Source organism: Corapipo altera, unplaced genomic scaffold, assembly GCF_003945725.1.
Source record: "Corapipo altera isolate COAL_440 unplaced genomic scaffold, ASM394572v1 61411, whole genome shotgun sequence".
Lineage (NCBI taxonomy): Eukaryota > Metazoa > Chordata > Aves > Passeriformes > Pipridae > Corapipo > Corapipo altera.
In genome coordinates this window covers 13,724,729-13,746,586 of record NW_020884875.1, presented here as the reverse complement: position 1 = coordinate 13,746,586, position 21,858 = coordinate 13,724,729, and the positions used below count along the sequence as shown (strand labels likewise).

The window sequence follows — 21,858 nt, the reverse complement described above, 5'->3', positions numbered from 1 at the left end:
AAAGACATGCTTCCTCCTACTTTTTGTGATAAGTGACTGATTTGAGTGTGCAAATTAGGATACAGCAGGCAAACAAGCACTTGACTCTGTTCCCCAAATTGCTTTACAAATGTCTCTGTCCTTCCAAGTTCCTCCTTGACCCTCTTTCTGCTCACGTTACAGGTGCTTTCTAAAGCACCTGTAAGGCAGCTTGAGCATATCAATAGCTACCATGTCTTGCTGTCTACCTCAAATTTCAGGCCTGCTTCAAATCTGCATGGCTCCCTGTAAGACCCTCTATAGTCCTTTTATAATCCTGTGTGCGTGAGACTTTCAAAAAGCTGCACTTCTTCACCTGGAAAATAATACCACCATTTATTGAATGGTAATTCAGTAATCACAGCCCTGCATAGTAATTATTGGATAATAGTAGTATTTTACTGTGTAAGGTTCAGCTGAGTTTTTGTTTGTGGTAGTGATTTTTTTGTTGTATTATATAGTTCCAGTTATTCAGGTTTTTCTCCTCTTACAGTCACAACAAAAGTGGAACATGCTGTTGTAGGTATGAGGGTAATGCCATAATTGGACACATTCACCTCAGTAGTTATAACAGTAATTAATAAGTGCATGTTTTTAACCAGCCTGTGATAAATACTTCTGTTTCCAAAGGACCTGGGAATACTAAGGTGACAAAATCTTCAGCAGTGCCTCCAGGACCTCCAGTGTATTTGGATCTGGTATACATTCCCAACCATAGCAATAGCAAGAATGTTGACGTTGAGTTTTTCAAGAGGGTGCGGTCATCCTACTATGTGGTGAGCGGGAATGATTCTGCAGCCGAGGAGCCAAGCAGGGCTGTTCTGGACTCCCTGCTGGAGGGCAAGGCACAGTGGGAGAGTAACATGCAGGTGGGTTCTTCACTCATATCTATGCCTGGAAATTTAACCTTGTCTGGGGAACAGCTATGAGAAGCTAGAGCACCTCTGAGGAGTGGCTGGCAGCTGCCAGGGAATGCAGTCCCCAGGCTGGACACCTTGTTTCACTGATGATAAGAGAGGATGCATGAGTGAAGCACAGGGCTGAACAGCACTCAGCTGCTCCCACATTTCCGGCCCTTCAGACCTGTTCCTGGTGAATAAAACAGTTGAGAGCTGGCCTTAAGGGCCAGTTGGCTGTTTCATCTTTTTACTGTACGATAGATACGATCCATGTTTGGAAACGTTGCGTTTTGTAAGTAGGGAAGAAAAGCGTATGTTGCACACTTTATACAGTTATTACATGCATTTGGAAACTTCATATGCCTTCCATCACGATGAATGAGGAAATAAAATATTTTTCCATTATCTAAAGAGTGCAAAGACCCACTCTTTCCAAAAGGGAAACATACTTGTTGGCTCAGGCTTCTTACAAAGACATTTTGTTTATCAACAGTTTCTGTTGTCCATTCATCAGAACTTCTGTTTTGTGTTGCAGGTGACATTAATCCCAACGCATGACTCAGAAGTGATGAGGGAATGGTACCAAGAGACCCATGAGAAACAGCAGGACCTCAACATCATGGTTTTGGCAAGCAGCAGCACCGTTGTTATGCAAGATGAATCTTTTCCTGCATGCAAGATCGAATTGTAAGAACAAAACCGTGCATCACAAGATTAAACTTTACTTCCAGAAATTCTTCAATTTGAAAACACCTTTTCTAAAAATTCAACTCATCTATTTCAACTGCTGAACTATATACCTGCCAAATGCTATACTGTGTCAGAGTGATGCAAATCACTAATATTTTTCAGTCTTTGTTGATTGCTAAGGGAAATAACAGTCTTCCCATTGTAGAGTACAAATTACTGCGAAAATACAGTTCCAGTTGCATCTCTGCTGAACATTTGGAAACCATGCACTAGCAACCCCAACTGACTTCTGCCAGGTAGAGGCATTTGCCCTCTAAAGAAACACAAAGAGAGAGAGGGGTAGGAGGAGAATGTAGTAAATAATTAGGTCTGCATTAGTCTCATGGCAATAGATGTATCGCTTACTGCAGTCTGCTTATATTCTTACATGAGAAGAAAGTTTTAAATTTGTATTAATCTGAGCTATCACTATGGGGATCCTTTTTTTAAAGAATTAAGTTAGCTCAAAAATAAAAAGAAATGGAACGTAGCTAGGAAGGGATGTACAGCCTAATCACTCATCAGCAGTTTTCCACTTTAATTTGAACTCTGCATACTGACATACCATAACAGTCATAGGCCAAATATGCATGTAGTCTGCACCCTATCCAGAAATGTAGAACCTTTTTTTTTCAACATGCAGAATTTTGGTCTAAGGCATGCTTCCAGTGAAAGCCCACTCACTCTAGCCAGAACTGACCAGTCCACATGCTTGAACACCCATGTCCACTGTCAATTAACTGAAGCAAAATACCAAAGCAGTCGGGAATACATACAGTAGACAATTTGCCTTAGAAAGTGACTTGAATGTACAAAGAAACTTGATGCACTTATTTTTTAATGCTGAGACAGCGTATTTATAAAACATCTGTGTAGGATCATAGTTACACCAGTAAAGAAGTATGAATGTGCACGTGTGGTGTTAGGAACCTATCTGACTGGTCAAACGGTTTGGTGCTATGAATTACATATGTTAAATATGTGAACACTTCATTGATGCACTTGCACAGCTCAACAAGGCAAGATGAGCATTTTTTTTCAAAGTTTCTTTCGTACTGTGGAAGCAAGATTGAAGTGGTGTCCAGTATCAGAGTTACAAAACTTAGTGAAACATTCAGAATGATGAAAAAGGTTACCTGCGAACCTGTACAGTATTCAACCTTCCTTTGTCTTACCTTATTTTATTTCTTTAATTTAAGAGTGAACATGGGAACAAATGTACAGAAACCTTTTTTTTTAGTGCTGCATGAACTTTTAATACATGATTTTTTAACAAACATATTCATTTGCAGGTAAATGCAAAGAAAAATTTTTCAGGTGAAGGCAACTTTTTTAGTAGTTTTGTAAGATAAATGAATAATGTTGTTTAAGATTCTAGTGAGAATGGATATTGAGGTACAATTTATTGAAAACAGTCAACTGCCAGTACCTTTTGGGTGGGAGGGGAGTGGAAGGACACCCTGGTTATAAGATTACTCTATTGATGATGAGAGAAAATGGGATTTGAGGAGTTGATTGCCCAGTACTTACAAGGATGTAACCTACATTCTCAACCCTCACAAGATCTTGAAAAAAGATAGAAGAAGCAATAAGCTAAAATAAGTCCCTTTCCTCTTTCCCTTCCTTTCCTCTTTCCCTTCCTTTCCTCTTTCCCTTCCTTTCCTCTTTTCCTTCCTTTCCTCTTTTCTGTTTTCCTCTTTCCTCCTTCCTTTATTCTTTCCTTTCTTCTTTCCTTTCCTACTCTTTCCTCTTTCCTTTCCTCCCTTTATTCTTTCCTATACTCCTCTTTCTTTCTTTCATTTCCTCTTCTTTTACTCTTCTTCCTTTCTTCTTCCTTTCCTTCTCCTTTCCCTGCTTTTTCCTTTACTTTTATATTACTCTTCCTTTTCTTTCCTCCTTCATATCTCCCTTCCTTCTCTGGACTGCTTGCAGAGGAACAGCACCACTGCTCTGTGATTTAAGACAGTTTGGATTTTTTAGTCTCAGAAATTTTATCCCAATTAAAAAAAAGTTGTTGCATTGCAGAAGATCTGCAAATCTGATTTTGAAGAAGGTGTAAAGGCCTCCAGCATGGACATATGTGCTGGTTTGTATGATTCACCATTGTGACTGATACTAAGTTTCACAATGTAGTGAACTATGACCTCATTTTATTTTCTTTACGTATAATTTATTTCAGTTTTACAGTGTTAGGATATTTTTGTTTAATAGGTGTATGTTTGCACTTCTAATTTTATGAGGTTTTTTTTTAATATTGCTTTAGGATCTTCTAAATGTGGGCTCCTGAGGCCCATTTAATGCTGTGAATTCCTATTTGTCAGTTGTTGGGGTTTTGATTTATTTTTAATGTCTACTCTTTTTTTAGGTCTCTCTAGCAATGCTGTTTTATTTATTGCTATACCTTTTAAGTAGTTAAACTCAGAATGACTATGGCACAAAAGGCAGATGGAAATGTATTGTGAAAACATGCATGTTTGCTGAGCTCATATCATTCACTTAAAACTGCTTTTATAATATATAGTCTACGAAGATACAGGCAAAATGTTTGGCAGAATAAGTTACACTATTTCTACAATTCTTTCTGATTTGTCTACTTTATTATATAGGTCAGAATTCAGACTTTTTGAGTGGGTGGGAACAGATTTTCTGATTTTCTGACAATACCTGAAATGGTTTGTATCACTGCTTTTGTTTTAAGTACATCAGTGGTCTTGTGACTAATCTCACTTACACCACTTACTCCTGTGAATTAGGAGCAATTTCATTACTGTCAGGGAAGTTACAATCATCTAGTCCTACTGTAAATTAAATTGGAATCAAGCCTTAAATATCCCTGAGGAAGTTTATGATGGCTGAAGCATTTGTTTTACTTCTGAAATAATAGTGATAATTAGACAGTTACAGATTACCTTAACATGTACATTTGCTTTTTTTGCTGCTACAAGAATATTAAAACCCTGGTCTGGCTATTTTGAGGTATTGTAATGCCTGTTCCATCCATTCCCTTCCAAATGGCAATGGCACCTAGGTTCAACACAGCGATGAGCTCCTCCATTAGCTCCTCTTGCCCTTAATGTCTTTCCTGCCTGTCGAACTAATCTACCTGTGCTAATCCTAGTACTACACAACTAGTTTAGTGTAACAGTCATCAAAATGTACTGTGTACATTAACGATGAGTGCTGTTGATCAGCATAGATTTCTAGGAGCATGGTTTATTATTGATTACTCTAATTGTAAAGATTCAATATCTGAGTGTAAAGGACACTCTGTTTCAATGATGGTATTACCCATAACAGCATTCCCAATCATGATCTTTATGCTATTAATATTCTGCTTCATATAATTCAATGAAGAATTAACTTTGGGGATCCCTTCCCACTCCTGAACTTGGACAGGGCTTCTCTTGCATGCCTTTTCAAAGTCCTGTGGTGGGCCTAACTTCATTGACCTCTATTTTCACCCCATCTTTCATAGAAATCACTTTTGATTTTTTTTTTACTTACTTTACATACTGTGGTGAATGGAGATAACTGTGTATATGAATGTTGGGGTTTTTTTAATTGTCTATGATAGCTTATGCATTTTAGGAGAGTTCTGGTACTCTTTTACTAAGATTTAATAAATTTGTTAATTGAATTTTCAATCCCTCCCACCATAAGCAAATAAGCTCCAAAGAGCGCTTACTGTGCATTTGAGACATTTCTGTCATACGCTTCTCTTTGTTCATCTGTCACCAGAGGTTCTTGCTCAGTAATGATGTTTTTGAGAGAAATAGTAATTTTGTTGGTCTGGATTTACTAGAAGATGAAAAAATATAATGTTTACACTTGAAAGAAACTGTAAGCTTTCATCTTTTCACTTAGTAATTGAAAAAACACTAAGAGCATCTAGGGGTAAGCATTTCTTAGAATGCTTATATTATTCACCTGGTTTAAAAATGTTTGCTATTTAAAATTTAAAAAAAAAAGAAAAAAGTCTGTTTGTTGTGACTTTACAAAAAAAAAAATCTAAAAAAATTTAAGTAATTAAATAAAACAATGGCGTAAAATATAGAAAGAAAAAAATCTTGAAAGCGGCTTCTCTCTACTAGACTAGCTAGGAGCTCCAGGTGGCAGGGGCTGCCTCTTCAAGACTGGGCTGTAATCACAACTGTAAAAGATGAAGTCTGAAATATGCTTTCACGCATTTGCATGCAGCCATTATCTTCCAAACTATGGAAAGAAAGTCTTGTTGCTGGCTGAGAAGCACCTCACACACCTCCTCTCTCTTGTTCTGAATGGTGTTTGTGTCAGTCTGCAGCTGTGTATGGTATTATGTCTTATAATCCTGCATCACTTCTATTCTATCCAGTCATATCTAATGTAGAAAATTAGTTTCCAGTGAAAGTAATATGTAGTGCTTTTATGATATTTGTGTGCAATATCCCCTCTTCCATTGAGGATATTTGATGTAAAGGAAATAAACTCAGTTCCACAATAAAATACAAAAGTGGTAAAGTGGTGTTGACATGTTTCTTGTCTTTGTGTATGAATGTATTTTTAAGTTTCCCCTTCCTTTAGTCCCTATCCTACTATACAGGATTTTTTTTTCTAAAGATCAATGACTATTTAAATATCAGATAAATCCCAATCTCTCTTTACAAATTGGAAAATAAATGTGGAAGATTACTTTTATCTCTTGTGGTTTAAAACATTACCATGAGGTACCATGATGTGGCTTCTTTTTGTTGTTCTCATTTCTGTATTCCTCAGCAGAATGAGAAAACACCTCATTTTTGGTAAGTACATGTTCAAGGAGCTGTGTAAGAGATGATACCCAATAAAATTACATTCAACTGAGCCCACCCTGGTTTGGAAAAGAGATCTTTTCCAAAGTTATAGCAGTTAAACAATAATGTACAGCTTGTCTCCAGTAGATGAGGACCCTTCCCAATTGTCACTGCCCAGTCATTTCAGTGAGAGGGGATAGAGCTTTTGAGGAAGCTGGGCCCTCAGTTTAGGGGTTTTTTTTCTATAAACATCAGACTTTCTCTACTGCTAAGATCAGGCTTTCAGCCTTTGTAGTTCTGCTTGCTGCTGTGATGCCTGCTGTGGTGACGTGCAGCAGTCAATGTTTTTTTCTCAGGGAGATGGTAATGATAAAAAAGCAGGTAAAGGCTGGGGCAGAAAGGTGCAAGGGGTTCTCATTCCCAGGAGGAGCAGAGGCCCTGGGGGATTTCCTTCACCCTGAGACAGCAGTCTCTTTTTGGGGGCCCTTAACCATCTCCAGTGTCCAAGGTTTCATTTGAAAACTTATGACACTAATAAGAAATGCTGCACTTGGTTTTAATTGGGCTGAGCATGGTGAAGTAGAGGAAAATGATGACTAGATGAGGTGAGTCAAGTGCTGCAAATCCTACATCCTAAGTATAATTCTGCATATGTGTGCATCCAGGCTTTCTGAGCTGTTGTGGTAGAGTAGTCTGGCACTACTTAAAATATATTATAATGATTGTGTAAAGGAGGCCAGGTTAGGCTTCAATCCCAGTTATTTATCTGCAGTTGCACAGTGATGTTCTGGATTTGCACAGGTGGGATCACAAATTCAGTCAGCTTATGAAGTGTTCTAGGTGGTATAGGAACATGATGGTCCCTCTGATCTTTTCAGTCTATCTAAAAGGAAGGACCATTCTTGTGGCATCCTAGACCTGTGGACTGTTTAATACTGATTGCTAGAGTTCTGTGGATGGCAGGAAACTGTAGTGCTTCATTGTTCACTGATGGGGCAAAAAAGAGATGTTGAGGGGTCTCTTGAGTAAGAGCTACAGTGACACAACTTAGATCCAGCTCATGCCCAGCACTGCCGCAAAGCTCCTTAGCTTTCTAAAGCATGTCTCTGAGCACATGAGCGTTTTCCGTGTCCTTCACTCAACAGTTTTGGGCCACTGCCTACTGCTGTAGTCCGTATTCTCATTTACCAGGGACAAGACTAGTCACACTAGCATGCACTGTCCTCTGTTGTGCTGTCTGTGCCTTCTTCAGGTTCAGCCCCAAACTACCAGAGGCTGAGTAATGCTGAGTGCCCTCATCATTCCAGGGGATTTGGTTGTTTTAGACTATTATGTAGCATGATTTCCACCAGAAACGAAATCCAGAGGAGAAATCCAGAACTAAATCACCAGGCACTATAGTCTGCACAAGCACTGTTCTCTGGTTCTCACAGATCCTTACCACCTGATGTAGCTGCTTCTCTGCACTTCAACAGCTCCAGCATTACCAGACCCAGTGTGAATAGCTGGCAAGGTGGAGGTTGACTGTGCATCTGATGTCAGCTTCACTGCCAAAACACTGCCATGATTTACACATCATACCGCAGCGCAGCCCATCACACATGCTTGGGAATAACACAGAAAAGAAAACTGAAATAGCTGAAACTTATGTCCTAATACAAATAAAGCTAAATACACATAACAATGCCTGTATGTGCTACAGTTTCATCCCCTATATCTGTTAAGGTCTGGAAATTAATTTTCACTGAGCTTTTACAAACATCACGTTATGTTCCCTCAGTTCACCTGTGTTACATTTTTAGCTTAAAGAGTTGAAGGTAAACTGAACCACTGAGCCACTTAAGTACATAATATGAACCCCACTCCAGAGTGCAAGTCTGTATTTCCAAGAAGAGTTTACATTTTCCAAAGATGAAATTACAGCAGCAGTTACCATGTGTAAGGACCAGAACAGGCTTGAAAATTTTTTTTCCCAAATCCTTTAGGGGAGGAATTGTCAGAATTTGCAATAAACAAGATATATTGGAAGCTGAATTTTGTCCTGATAATCTAATGTGCTTGTTGATGGATCTCTAATGGTATTTCTGTGCCTGAGGCATCTGCAATTTAGAATGGGTTGAGTGGACTTCAGTTCATCAGAAGGGTTTAAGAGTAGCAACAGAGTTAATACTATGCAATTGCTAGCCAAGTTCAGTGACAACTTTGATTTCTGTGGGGACATGTGTAGGTGGGACAGTTTTCTAGCACATTTATCATCTTAAGTAACTCCTGAATTAATGTTATTTCACTAATTCTTGACCTATACTTTGTTCTCCACAGTTTTGAAATCTGTCCCAAGTTCATATTGTCAGCAGTACTTTCTCTTCTACAGTTGAAAAGCATTTTCCTCATCTTAACATTTTCTATTATTAAATATATAGATTTCTGGAAAGGTGAATTTAACTTTACTTTCCACAGATACTCAAATACATTTTGAATTCTGGTTTGTACATAAGCAGACCCAGGAAACCCAGCAAAGTCAGATACTGTTCAGCGGACCATGTCTTTATCCCTCAAAGTCAATGATGCAATTCCCTTTTGTAACTATTGAATCCAGCTTCCTGAGGAGGCAGGGGAGGAGAGGACACTTGGTAACTTGTGCCCCAGGCTGTTTTCTGCCTGTCTCAGCAGCATAGTGATGACTGCTCAGGTCAGAAACCATCTTGTACCAGCGAACCTTCCTCTGAAGCTGTGGAACATCATCCTTGTGGTTCCACAGTTTTAGGGTGACCGAAGAGCCCTGGGATGGGCAGGAAAGCAGCTGGGACAGGCCACTGATGGAAGGAGCAGGTGCTTGAAGTGGGGGTTTGATACTAGCACTGTGTAAGACACAACATCTGACCAGGTCTGAAAGCATCTTGTAATCTTATCTTGGCTAGTGTTACCATAAATAGGGCCCATCTGCACAAGGCTTCTGGCAACATTTATTTGAGCTGCAAGAGAATAAATATGTAATTTTCCTCTTGTGAAAAATGGATAATGACCTTCAACGCTTCACTAGAAGTGTTTTGCCAGTAACACTTGTGGGAGGAAAAGTTACATATTTGCTTGCCTCATCATCAGTGTGTTTGCTGTCTGCCATGGATTTGAATTGGGATGCTGCTTTATTCAATTAAAAGGAAACGCTTTAACCTTTAAAGTGCTACTTTTTCTTCTCCTAAGAACAGACAAATTCTTACCAGCATATCAAGCAGTCTTTGCATTTGTACTGGTTTCTGTTCCTTTTCGTTGGTATTGTTGAATGGTCTCTCCCACACCTGGGAAAACACAGGAGAGCTGTTAACACTGTCTGGCATGTGCAAGTCTGGCAATGCCACAGTCAGGTATTATTTGGGCTGGTTGTCACAGCTCAGTGACTGTGCATGCCAATGTATTGCTTATAGCAATGGGAGATTTTCCCCTGCCTTTAGCTATACAGATACTAGGACAATGAGTAGGGAAATAATTTAAAAACTTGCATGAAGAAAGATGCGCTCCTATGATTTAGAAATATACTGACAAGGGAGAAATGGCAATAGCTTTAATCCAAATCACAGCTGTAGTCAAATGAAAACAGGATGTGAAAGAATGCTTCAGGGAGAGGTGATCCAAAAAAATGAGATAGTGTTACTACCAAGAAATATTTTGGTGTGTCCCCTCCAGGAAATATTTAGCCAGTCTCACTCACATATAGAAAGGTCTAGGCATCTGTCTGAAACAGTACAGCAAGAACCAGAAACATTTAAAAAACCTGAGAGTATTTTAGTGAGGAAGTGCTTATTGGGTTGTGAGCTTGCATCAAATTAAGTACTAGGGAGCAGGGCTGTATGAAATTAGAGCTTTTTGTGTTTGTAGAGCACAAACCTATCTTTTATATATGCATATATACACATCCACATTCTTCCCTTAGCATCAGAGCTCACATTTAAGCAGCAGCAGATCAAAAGCAGCTGTATGACTTCTCCATCCTCCCTCTTCTAAATGTGGACAGCTGCATCACAGCAGGTGATGGCTAACACAGCAGTGCACAAACAGCCATAGGCATCTGGACAGAAGGGCTTTTGACTACCTGGGGCCCAGTTTCAGAGTGTTTCAGCAAGCAGGTAAAAAATGGGTTGTGTGTGCAACGTGATTTATGCAAAGGGGCAAATAGTCAAATCTATATTAGTTTTCCTGGAGTGGGAAGGAGAAAAGCAGTTAAGTCAAGCCAGGTTCTGTTGATTTTTCCTGCTGCTGCATTTGGTACACAGCTACTATCCGTGTCTTCCTTAGGAAGACAAGCACATGCCTGAACAGCACTGGTCACTAAATCAGCCTCTCTCACAATTTGTCTGTCTCATTGTCAACCTTACTTAAAGTCAGCAGGTAGGAGAGAGCACCAAAGGGGAGAGTACCTTCTTCCCTTCCCTCAAGCTTCAATTGCTAATTCATGTTTCCAGCCTCTTGAGACTCAGCAGTGTCCAGGGGTCCTCAAAACTCAGGGTACCTGAGCGCTTGGTACCTCAGGCTGCTTGCACCACTGAGATGTGGGTGCAGGGCAGAGACATGGCCAGTCTCTTGCAAAAGGGGAAGAAATAAATGTGATATGATATATAGGAAGAACTTGAAAGGGATTAAGAGCAAGATCAAAAAAGGAATATGCAATGAGGATTGCTGGAGAACTCAAGAGGGTGCACGTACACTTGTTGGAAATGTGAGGATTTGCTAGGTGTGAAAACAGTTTGGCTAGACAAAACATTAGAAACTGGTTGCTGTTGAGACTATGATGAAACCTGGATGGGGAAGAGCAAGATAGTAGCTACTGGACCATGAAGAAATACTTGGCTGGGGCATGAGGGGAAGAGGGGCACTGCTGTGCAGCTGGTCCAGCTGGTAGACTTGTCAGAAGTGGTTTCTCACTCAGAGTAAAATTGAGGGGACAGATAAATTAAGAGGCCTTGGCAAAAAAATTGGCTTCTCAAGTCACAAACAGTCTGGACCCTCTGCTGCAGGTCTTGGGTTCAGTGTCCTTCATCTGGCCCCAGGAATCTGCTTTGCAGCCTGCAAAGCATTTGACAAGGACATATCCTCCTCCCAAGGGCGGAGAGGGATATGGGAGGAGATGGGGGAAAAGGCAAGGTTTTATCTATACTGTTTCAAGTTTATACTTTGAACTGGGCTCAGAGCATTCCAGTCCACAGCGCCTGGAGTAAAATATGGAGGCAACCTGTAATATTCGTTAACAGGCCACTCAGAGCTCACAGGGGCACTTTTTATTTATTTTTTTTTTACTCCTATTTATTGCTGTAATACTTAAGTCTAAAGAAATGGAAGGGGAGGTTAGTTGTGGGGGAAGTGCAGTGTACTCTGAGACAGCATGGACGTGGCAGCTGGAAGCTTGCTGGAGCTCAGTTAGCATTAGCATATTGAGCATATCTATCAGTGTGGCAAGGGAGGTAGAGGTTGGGCCAGAAACAGGCTCCTTGTGCTGCCAAGAAACAGAGGCCATGGAGAACCCTATCTGTTCTGGCCTAGCCAGCATGGTGCTCACAAGCAACACAGTGGCTAGAGGCCATGTCAACAAGGAGGGTCTTAAAACTGTGGTGGTGTAGAGAATATTCCAAAAGCTGATGCCTGTAGAGAGAAGCTCATAGAGGAATCTGGATGCAGGAGTGATTGTGAACCTTTGGAGCTATAACCCATGTTCTAACACTGAAGAACTGAAATATGTGGTCAGGGAAGGGACACTACATTCTCCTGTGGCTCAGCTAGGAGTGACAACTCCTTTAAAGCCACCCAGCTTTAAGGAAATCATTCTTATGAGTGTGTTTGGCCTTCTACTCTCTCTTAAGGTTCCCTAACCTCTCCTAGTAATCAGAAAGCATTTAGACCAAGAAAGAGGAAAAAAATTTCAGGAGACTTTTCTCAAGTTGCTCCACTGCTGGCCAAGCCACTCACTTTCCTGGTTGGAGACAGCATGCCCTTACTGAAGTATGGGAGAAACTATGGGACCTGCTGACAAGATGGGGTGAAGGACCTTAGTGCCAAGTTGCCAAGTTCTTGGACATGAAAAAGAAATCGGGCTCAGTGTTTTTGCTGAGAGTAAGAAAGATGTCTGGTGTGTGCTGTATCTGTGATATTTTCCTACACTTAAAACAAATTCATGGATTTGCAGCATGTTCTCACTGGATTTACAGTGAGTTTCTGAAGTGAGTTTTATCACTGTAAAACCAAACAGATGCACAATAAAAACTGCAAATGCTTATTAGATCCTCTGATAAAGCACAGTGAGACGAGTCCTTTTGCCATAACAAGCTGCAATTACAGCAGGGCTATTGCTCGGGACTCCCTGTTTTAAAGGACCTTGTCCTGCCATCCTCTGCTTAAAATTGCTGGCTGCAGCTTATGAGATTCAGTGGTGACAAGGAATGTAAGCAGGGATGGATGCTGATGCATCACAACCAACACACCATGATGCTTTCCTTCCTTGCCATTTCCTCGTGCTCTTGTGAATAGCTACATTGTTTTATGGATCTGAAGAATGGGGCATGGGACCGTGAAAGGAATTAGGTCAAAACCCTCATGAAACAGGGCCCAGAATATAAAAGGAAACTGCACTGCAGTATGAGGCTCCTTGGTGTGTGCCGAGATGATTGTGCATGTTTCTCTAGTGACCTCAGAAATGGAGCAAAGCAGCACTGGCAAAGTCAGAAATTTTAAACATTCTTAAAGGAAAGGCACATCTGAGTGCTGTACAAGTGCTAGCTCACTAGGTTGAAACTCTTCAAGAGTAGTTTTAAAAACAGCCTAAAGTTAGGCTTCCAGCTCCATGCATAGTAGCCTGAATTTTCCAAATGGATTGGGAAAAAGAAAAAAAAGCAATCAATATACATTAATCCTCTTAGTGTTCGAAGTTCAGAGTAGCAATGGCATTCTTTCCTGTGAGAAACCCCTACTGAAACAACTTGTGTTTGAAATTCTTCCCTTTTCTTTTGTTCCTTCCACTCTGGACCCTTCATCACAGGCAAGCTACTCCTTATGCCTTTGTTTCTTGTGTTGTCTCTATCCCATCCCTTGCCTGGCTGATGGTAAGAGGAAAACACATCATATACAGGATGAAGATTTCTAAACCACACGTGTTTTATTTTGGGAAACAGACAAAATGGGATGTTTAATTTGCATACAGGAGTGAAATATGGTCACACATGCAGCATGATTGAAGTGAAATATTAAAAATGGTGAGCACTTATGTTCACAGACAGAGGAATGCACACCTCTGCATTCCTAGTTCCAGTACTAAGCAGATGCTTTAGCCAGCTTCCTGGCTTCCATTTCCTGCTTAGCCTTTTCTCTGAACTCTCTTTCTCTCTCAATGAGAAGTACTTGTTCTTCTTCCCACTCCTTTAGCTTCTGCTCATGTTTGGCAATGTCTTCCACTTCACATGCTGGCAGCTTTTCCTTGACAAGTTGGGTGGTCAGGGTTAACAGGCTTTCAGATTCAACCTTGCCAAGTGAATGCAGCTTGGAGTACAGCTCCTGTCATAACAAGAGATTTGGTAGGGAGTGTGAAGGAAAGAGCCAGTCAATCACAAAATAATCAGCCACAAAATACTTCCCTATAACCGATACATCACTGATTTTATTATTGTTGTTATTATTATTATTATTGTTGTTGTTGTTGTTATTAGCTGGGCTATACAGGCCTGGTAACTATCACATCAAAGTGTTTGAACTGTGGTAATTGGTACCATCTCTTGAAATGCTATTATCAAGAATATTATTTTTTGAACAACAAAACTAAACCAACGAACTTCTAGTTTCACTAACCACTGAAAATGTCTTCTTTTTCCAAGTTCATTTATTTGATATTAACAAAGCTGACCAATCAACCATAACAAATATAATCTAAACACTTTGGTTTTGTGTCTTACCTCAAAACCAGCCCGATAATTTGATCCACACTGCCTGCATCAGCATCCCTCTCAACAGATGCATGTAATTTCAAATGTTTTAACAGCATACTTAGTAACTCCCATGGTTCTTCTTCCTAAGTTACTGTGATCCAAAGAGTGACTACGCTTACATAGACTACACAACACTGTTAAGTGATATTTTTTTCAGGGATATTCTACACTGAAACTAAGAGTAGAGCAACTCAGTAAGAAACTGGAGTTTTTCTTTCTCAAGCTTTACTTATCTAGATTTCATGCAGCATATGTTAATTCACTTAGGATGATGAATCATCCAGTGATACTGTTTCTGGCTTTCTGGAATCTTTAGCCTGACGGCTAACTAACACTTTGATTAATTGCCTTAAAAGTGCAGATACGCAACCAAAGAGGAGATGACATTGCACTGGAAGATTCTGTATCCCTTGTTCACTCATTATACATATTTTCCCGATTGTTCTTTTAAATAAAAGACTTTACTGAGCCCAGCACTTGCAGAAATGTTTTAAGTAAGCATGCATTCTAAAGAAAGGTACATCCATACTTCTTTCATTTGTATAAAACTTCTTGTTTTGCATTGAAGGATAATGGAAAGAAGATGTGGGAATCATTCACCTCCAAACAAAATGGCAGTTCTAGAGCGATGCAGATATCCAGATTTCCAGCTATAACTGAAAACCTATGCATTGTGCTGCTGGCCCACAGTGTTCCTTTTACCTGAGCCATTGCTGGCAATAATCTGCAAAGGCGCTTCTTCTCAGCTCCTGGCTGGAGGCTCTGCCTTGTTCTTAGGGAGGAAACTACTACATCCCTTCTGAGGTCTCTCCAGTTCTCTCTCCCTTAGCCAGCACAACTGCAGGCTTTGTTGTGTTTTATTAGGCCCCTGAAGGTTTGAACTGGACAGAGAGCAGATTAAAGACTCTTTAAAATGCTATACATGCAGGTCTGAGGGGCTTGGTATTTGGCTCTGTCTGGGTTTTTAAGTTTATGATAAAGAATAAAAACAAAGCCAATGTCTTCAAAGCTAATGGACTAAAACCAAATTGAATAAACTTATTCAGGTGTATTAGTCTCTATTTTGTTTGAGGTATCAGTAAGTATACAAGGCATCAGGGAGAAAAGTGAGGAGACAGTACAGCTTGGGTTTGGGGAAGGAATTTGAAAATTTTGCTCATGTTTACGGACTAGATATGCATTTTAAATGTAATTGGTTTACATCCTTCAGATTCTTACTATTAGACTCTACCAAGGATGTGCTGAAAAGGGGCTTTATGCACTGAACTTGAACAGTATGAAACTGAACTACAGAAAGGCAACCTGGAAACTAGCAGGTCTTGTCTCCTAAGCCATTACTGGTATCACTGAACTTCTGGAATATTCACTGCTCTTCTGTGATATATCAGTAAAACTAATTTAGGAAAGCAGAAGGCTGTATGTCCTGCAGGTACTAAAAGAGTACATTCTTAAATGGCTAAATCATTGATTTTCATAAGCAGTCTCCAGGGCTCTGCATGCAGACAGTTAGGGGAGGTGTTCCCAGCATTTATGTGATGAAATGTTTGCCCACTGATCATTCACAGATGGAAGGAATTGCCTGAGGAGCACTGTACTGAGTTAGTCTCAGCATACGGGATCCAAAAATGGGTAATTACAACACAAATGACAGTGTCGGTGTCTAGATTACAGCTCTAAAGGCTTTATCTAGAAAAAGCCAAATGCCCTCAAGTTCTGTTTGTTTCTGTGGAAGTGAAGGACATGTATCTGTACCTGTTAGGCTGCAATGGCTTTTTCAGGTACTTCCATGGAATATAATGGAGGAGTGTGTGTGTATCTGGAGCAAATCCATATGCTTTTCCTTGAATTCTGAGGTGTATGATTTGTGAAAGAGAACTGGGCATGCAGGAGGCAGAAGCAACTGGTTTTAAGTTCAAGGAGAAAGACTTGGATATGCTGGCTAATGCAGGGCTGAACAAAGTGCAACTGAATTGTTTTCAGCAGCAGAAGTTCAAACCCTTTGCTGGGGTTACACAGAAGAGCAGGTGATCTGTCCTGGGACAGCAGCTGTGAATGCACACAGCACCAGGTTGCTTCAGAGCTGCCACCTTCCCTCACACTTGTATGGATTTCTAGTGCACTACTCTACCCTGTGAACGACACCTGTAAGTGTCCAGGATTAAGCTGGGAAGAGTGACTACTGCTGTCCTGATGGATTTGAGAGGAGACTCTCAGAACTCTTTCAGGCTTGGCTGAAACGGCATTCTGACTTGAGAGCCCCTTTTCTCATTCAGAAAACCTGAAAGTGTGGCTTATAGACATATAATTACTGTTAGATGCCTAGACTCCACATGAGGGCTATGTCTTTCTCATATGCAGACCTTCCTGATGAGACTTTAGGAGTTAAGCAATGGGTCTGTAATTTTTCGGCCCAAAGTCAGGGCACTCACTGCCACACCAATGAATGCCTGAAAAGGGGATTAATTATGGAACTTGTGAAAAGGTTGAGGTGAGAATAAAACTACCCTCTTGGCACTAGCCTGTCCCCAGTTTGATATTTAGGCCTTGTTTCGAGCACTCTGCATTATTTTCTTCAACAAGAAGAAATGGATAGGCAATGAGAGACACATAAAAATGTCTCACTCCCTCTTTCAAAGGGCACTTGTGTTTACCTAATTCACTGTAATTCATCCAGGCATTAATTACCACATGCTGAACACCCACTGATTTCCAAATATTTTAATTAAAAAGTTCTAACTGCCTACAAAGCAAGTTTAATATCTAAAGATTAGTGGCAAAGTTGTGTAAATAAAAATTAAAGAAAGGAAAAGTCTGTGTGTGTGAGGTGAAACCATAGAATACTTGTCTTTTAACTTCTGGAAATTTCTTCAGAATAGTCTGTATCCAGAACAACTGTGCAAGGTCACAGCCATCCAGGTGACAGCAGCAAGGGAAACTGATGGGCTGTGAGATGAGTACTGCTCATGGAACTATAAATCAGATGAGTTTCAACCTAGCGTATTTGATTTTTACCACAGCACAAATCAGAGATGATAAAATAAGCTCATTATATAGCTATGAGATGATTACATAAAATGCACTTGTTATACAGATGCACTGTAACAAATAGCTGTTTTTCTTACTGTTATCATCAGCATGACAATCTAAAGATAAAAGAGAGGTGATAAAATTGATAATTCCCCAGACTGAAAGTACAGGATGCAACATTTCTAAATAATTGTAGTGTACACAAATGGACAATAAATTCAGGATGGTCTCATGCCTATTATAATTAATTTTAATGAGCAAGAGCCCACACAAGGTCAAATAATGGGTCTCTAATGACATAACACTTATGCGAACAGAACTGGATTTATCATTTTGATGTATGAAAAGTGAAGATAAAATCCCAGCAGACAGACAAAAGACAAGTGGCCTTGAGCATTTACATCTTTGCTGCTTCCTGACTGAACAAGTGAAAACGTAAGGTGACATCAGTTTCAAAAACGTCAAGTGGGACTCCTAATAGACTGACACTGAAGGGGTGTCAGTCTATTAGCCACAGTAACTCAGCATATATATTTTCTAGTATGTATCACAGAGATATCCTACAGCTTAGGATATTTAAATAAATGAAACTCTCTTACTTTGAATCGACTGTAGTACTCAGGTGCTTTAGATTGTTCTGTTTCTTCTGATTCTGCACTCTGTGACTTCTGCTCTAATCCCTTGACTTCTTCAGCAGAATCTGGACCAGGTTTGGCTTCAAGGACAGACTGTAAAATGGTCTCCAGGGCATCAATCTGAACAATCACATTTGTCACGGTAAGCATAAACAGGTTGGAAATACAATCTGAGTAACACAACTGTCATGTATTCAAACAACTTCATGAGTTCCTCAATTTGTCTAGGGTTTCTAAGCAGAAAATATGACTGCTTTAGTGTATTAGGCTGAGTTCTTTAGATTGGAGCAAGAAAGATACCTCCAAAACCATACACCAAAAGAGGTAACTCAAAATGGTAGAAGTTGCAGATGTGACCTGTCCTTGTACTGTCATGTATTACAGAGATGCTTCAGAAAATGGAGCAACAGACAGCAGAACCTGCTGAGCAGTGCCCTGCCCTTCTGTTTCAAGAGAGACTGCAAGCCTAGTAATTACTGAGCAAAAGGGAAGCTTCCATGACCAGGGACACCTTCAGGAAAAAGTACCTAAAAGAGGAGGTGAGACCTCAGCGATGTTTCTATGTTTCAGCACATGTTGTGGTGGTTTCTTAAGTTACTCCTAATCTGAGTCCAGGATCAGTCTGATGCCCCACAACATTCCTAAGCCTCAAGTCCCTTGTCACTGCTGACTTCATAAATGAACTGAATCTATCCACTCTCCCCAAATGAGGGCAATACCTTCTAGAAATCACTCTGTTGACTTTTTGGACCAGTACCACTCAGGACATCATCTCAGAGAGCAGAGAATACATAGCTGTGAGAGTAAGAATATATGGTATTTCATCCTCACTGCTAAGAAGTATGTCTCTGAGCGAGTTCAAAAACTTGAGAAACAAAGGTGTCTTCCCACCCCCACAGACATGTGCTCCCTGCGACACAGATCCACATGTCTCTATAGGGAGGGAAAGGCTTAGAAAACATACTTAAATGGTTTGTAGCAATAAAACACACTCATTGCCAAGGACATGCCAGTAGAAGCAGTGATTTTGTTCTAAACATTACTTCTGTCTTGCAAAGGCCTCTGAAGTTTGCCAGGCATCTTCTCATTAGCAAGGCACAGAATTCACAGGTTTTACTGGATTTGACTTATATAAAATTCCATTTGTTCAGTGGGTTATTGCCTTCATACTTACAGCTTCTTTGCAGATTTTGCTGTCTCCTGACAATGAAGCCACAATCTCCATCACTTGCAAGGCTCTATTCAAATATCCAGGTGTCCACATCAGTGGCATTAGATTGTATACAGCTCTTAGTCCCTTATTCAACTCTACTTTTCCTGTGATAAAAGCATACTTTAGTGTTACTACTTCAATACTTGAGTCTTAACAGAATCCAGACAGGTTGGCTCTGGTTTTCAGAAGTGACAGCAAGCGTCCCAGCTTCTGTGGTAAAAACAACACACTTCTATAAAGTTGCTCTGATTGAACTATTACCTTATTTTATTAAGGCACCTTCTTTTTGCACAACTTCATGGTTATTATGTGCTTGTTTCTGATTTCTCCCCATTCTGCCTCACCTAGAAATTTTGTCCAGATGAAAATCAGACTAGAGTGGCCAGCTTTTCTGGTTGTCTGGCTTTGGAACACCAGCTCTCAGAAGGATGTCTGAAGATGGCAGATAAATGTCTACTTAGCTTTCAGCAACTGACTGTGGAATACATGTGCATTAAATCTGACTTTCTGGATTCAACTCCGTGGACTTTAGGCTTTACCCACAGATTACAGCAAATGTTCTGGTTAAGTATACAACTTAGTACCCCTCTTTCCGGAGAGAAAATAGGGGAGACCTGCCAAAATGAAATTTTGGTTCTTGATTTAGGACAATCTGTGCACTGAGGTGTTCACTGACTTTAGCAGGACCTGTGATGTACCGCACCACTGACAATGTGGTTTTTCTTCTGACAGTAACTACTAGAGAACATGAAACTCCTACATAATAGACGAAATGCACATCACATTGCAGTTCATGTAATTTACAATGATTGTCACTCTAAGGCTTTGATTTTGTCACTGTTGATGTAATAAGTAATACCCCTTCAAGTACAGCTCACAGGAGTTGTGTCCAAGCTCTCAATCTAATTTGCACTCTGGCTGTAATGACACAAAACTATGAAATGCACCTTACTCTTCTTTACATGGAAGAGAACAGTTTAGGAGAAGCAAGGTAATAAGTGCACAGACAAAGTCTATGGACTATGGCTAAACTAAAATAGCTGAGATGCTTGAGGCCAGTCTGTGGCCACAGACATCTTTCACTCTCTGAGAGGTTGGTTCCATTAGTGTTGGCAAGACTTTGGAATATGTGACATAACAGTAAATAGCTTTTGATCTACTGAATGTCAATGTCATGAAACAAGCACTACTGCTCACAGACAAGAGTGAAGTGCATTTGTGAAATACAGCCACTACTCAACCAATCCATACAACATTAAAAACTCTCCAACATGAATGCCAACTGGACAGCAAAGTCCCTATTTGTATCAGTATCTCCACTGGACTACAAACTACAGCTCTACGGAAAATCCTTTTTTCAAATTAATTTTCACATTTACTGCCCTTTTTGACTGAAAATTAAGTTTTTTGTTTTACAGAAATGATAAATGTGCGCCAGCACCCTAACTCTGCCACCACACATCATATTTTGAGGCCACATTTTAAGTACAAATCCACTTATATTCTCAATAATGCAGTAATGGAACAACAATTTACAATAAATTGTAAATCAATTAATTTCTTTCTAGTAAATAATCATTTTGTAGAGAAGGAAAAAACCTATCTGCATTATATTCCTCTAAAGGTTTAGAGGAAATTCAATAATTACTTGCCCATTCCCCTTCCCTCCGATTCTGAACATGTTCTGATCTAACTTCTCTTTAATAATATAGCAAATCATTAGCAGTGAAGACTCCTTAACAGATACAGGATAAAGGCACTATTATCTGCTGTTCACAAGCCAAACATTAACTTTACAGTGAGTAGTATATGTTCTAAACATAGTGTTTTTCAGGCTGTGCTCTCTGACTTCCTAAGGTTTAAAGATTATTTTAAGACACTTAATAACTAGAAAAAGAGTCTATTGCCTTTAAATTTGTGTCATGGAAATCTGTACTTTTGGGGTATTTTTTTAAATTTGTTGGTCAACCAAGAAACCAATCCTGTGTTCTTTAAGAATGTTTTCTTTCTTTCACCTGCCAATCCAAACCTGCAGGGAACCCTAATGCTGGTTCTGAAGTTGTCTGATGAAGGCCATACTATTCAAGTCAGTACTACCCTCCAGGCTTACAAAAGATTCACCCATAACTCTGAAACTGTCCTTCCATTATGTCTTTTTTTTTCCCCTTTGTGTTCTCCTTGATTACACTTTAATAAAGCAAAGTTGGCAATTTTATTCAGCCTCTGAAGACATGAGGGAAAAGATGATTGAGGGAGGTGAAACTTACCAAGGAATGCATAGCCATACAGCTGGGAGCTGAAACCCACAGTGCTATTTTGCTTTAGACTCGCAAGCACTAGCGATGCTCCAAGATTTCTCTCCTCTTCCCACTGCAAATAATGTAAACTAAGAAAGCATTCCTAAACAAACACACAAAAAATGGCAGCAAAGACAGCATGTGGCTTTCATCAGATGTCTTAGCAATAAAGTAAAGAATCATTAAACGTGGCCAGTGTTCAGTTACAGGAGCAGTACACATTATACAGAGGAACACCTCTCTTCCCATAAGACTGTAAAATGTGAGTAGTTGAAATTTTGCATGGAAGTCAATCAGTGCATTTTCTTCA

At 39.9% G+C, this 21,858-nt stretch overlaps 2 protein-coding genes across 7 annotated transcripts in view; one reads left to right on the top strand and one right to left on the bottom strand.

Annotated features, from left to right (window-relative positions):
• Positions 1-3,221, top strand: part of MAP1B (microtubule associated protein 1B) — a 69,630-nt gene extending 66,409 nt beyond the window's left edge. For all 4 annotated transcript variants that reach the window (XM_027634679.1, XM_027634677.1, XM_027634678.1 and 1 more), the window contains 2 exons: positions 649-887; positions 1,453-3,221. In XM_027634679.1, coding sequence (XP_027490480.1) covers positions 649-887; positions 1,453-1,608 — 395 coding nt within the window. In that variant the 3' untranslated portion in view covers positions 1,609-3,221. The remainder of the gene's footprint in view (positions 1-648; positions 888-1,452) is intronic.
• Positions 3,222-13,528: 10,307 nt separating this feature from the next.
• MRPS27 (mitochondrial ribosomal protein S27) overlaps positions 13,529-21,858 on the bottom strand; it is a 39,106-nt gene continuing 30,776 nt past the window's right edge. Inside the window, exons 8-12 of one of the 3 annotated variants that reach the window (XR_003526228.1) lie at positions 21,519-21,621; positions 19,213-19,355; positions 18,003-18,158; positions 15,079-15,257; positions 13,885-13,948 (exon numbers count right to left, since the gene is read on the bottom strand). Coding sequence is in view for 2 of the 3 variants with exons in the window: in XM_027634637.1 (XP_027490438.1) it covers positions 13,709-13,948; positions 18,003-18,158; positions 19,213-19,355; positions 21,519-21,621 (642 nt within the window). In the remaining variant the exon portion in view is untranslated. Of the gene's footprint in view, positions 13,949-15,078; positions 15,258-16,167; positions 17,346-18,002; positions 18,159-19,212; positions 19,356-21,518; positions 21,622-21,858 lie in introns of those variants that run through there. The other 2 variants (XM_027634637.1, XM_027634638.1) reach the window with 2 other exon arrangements.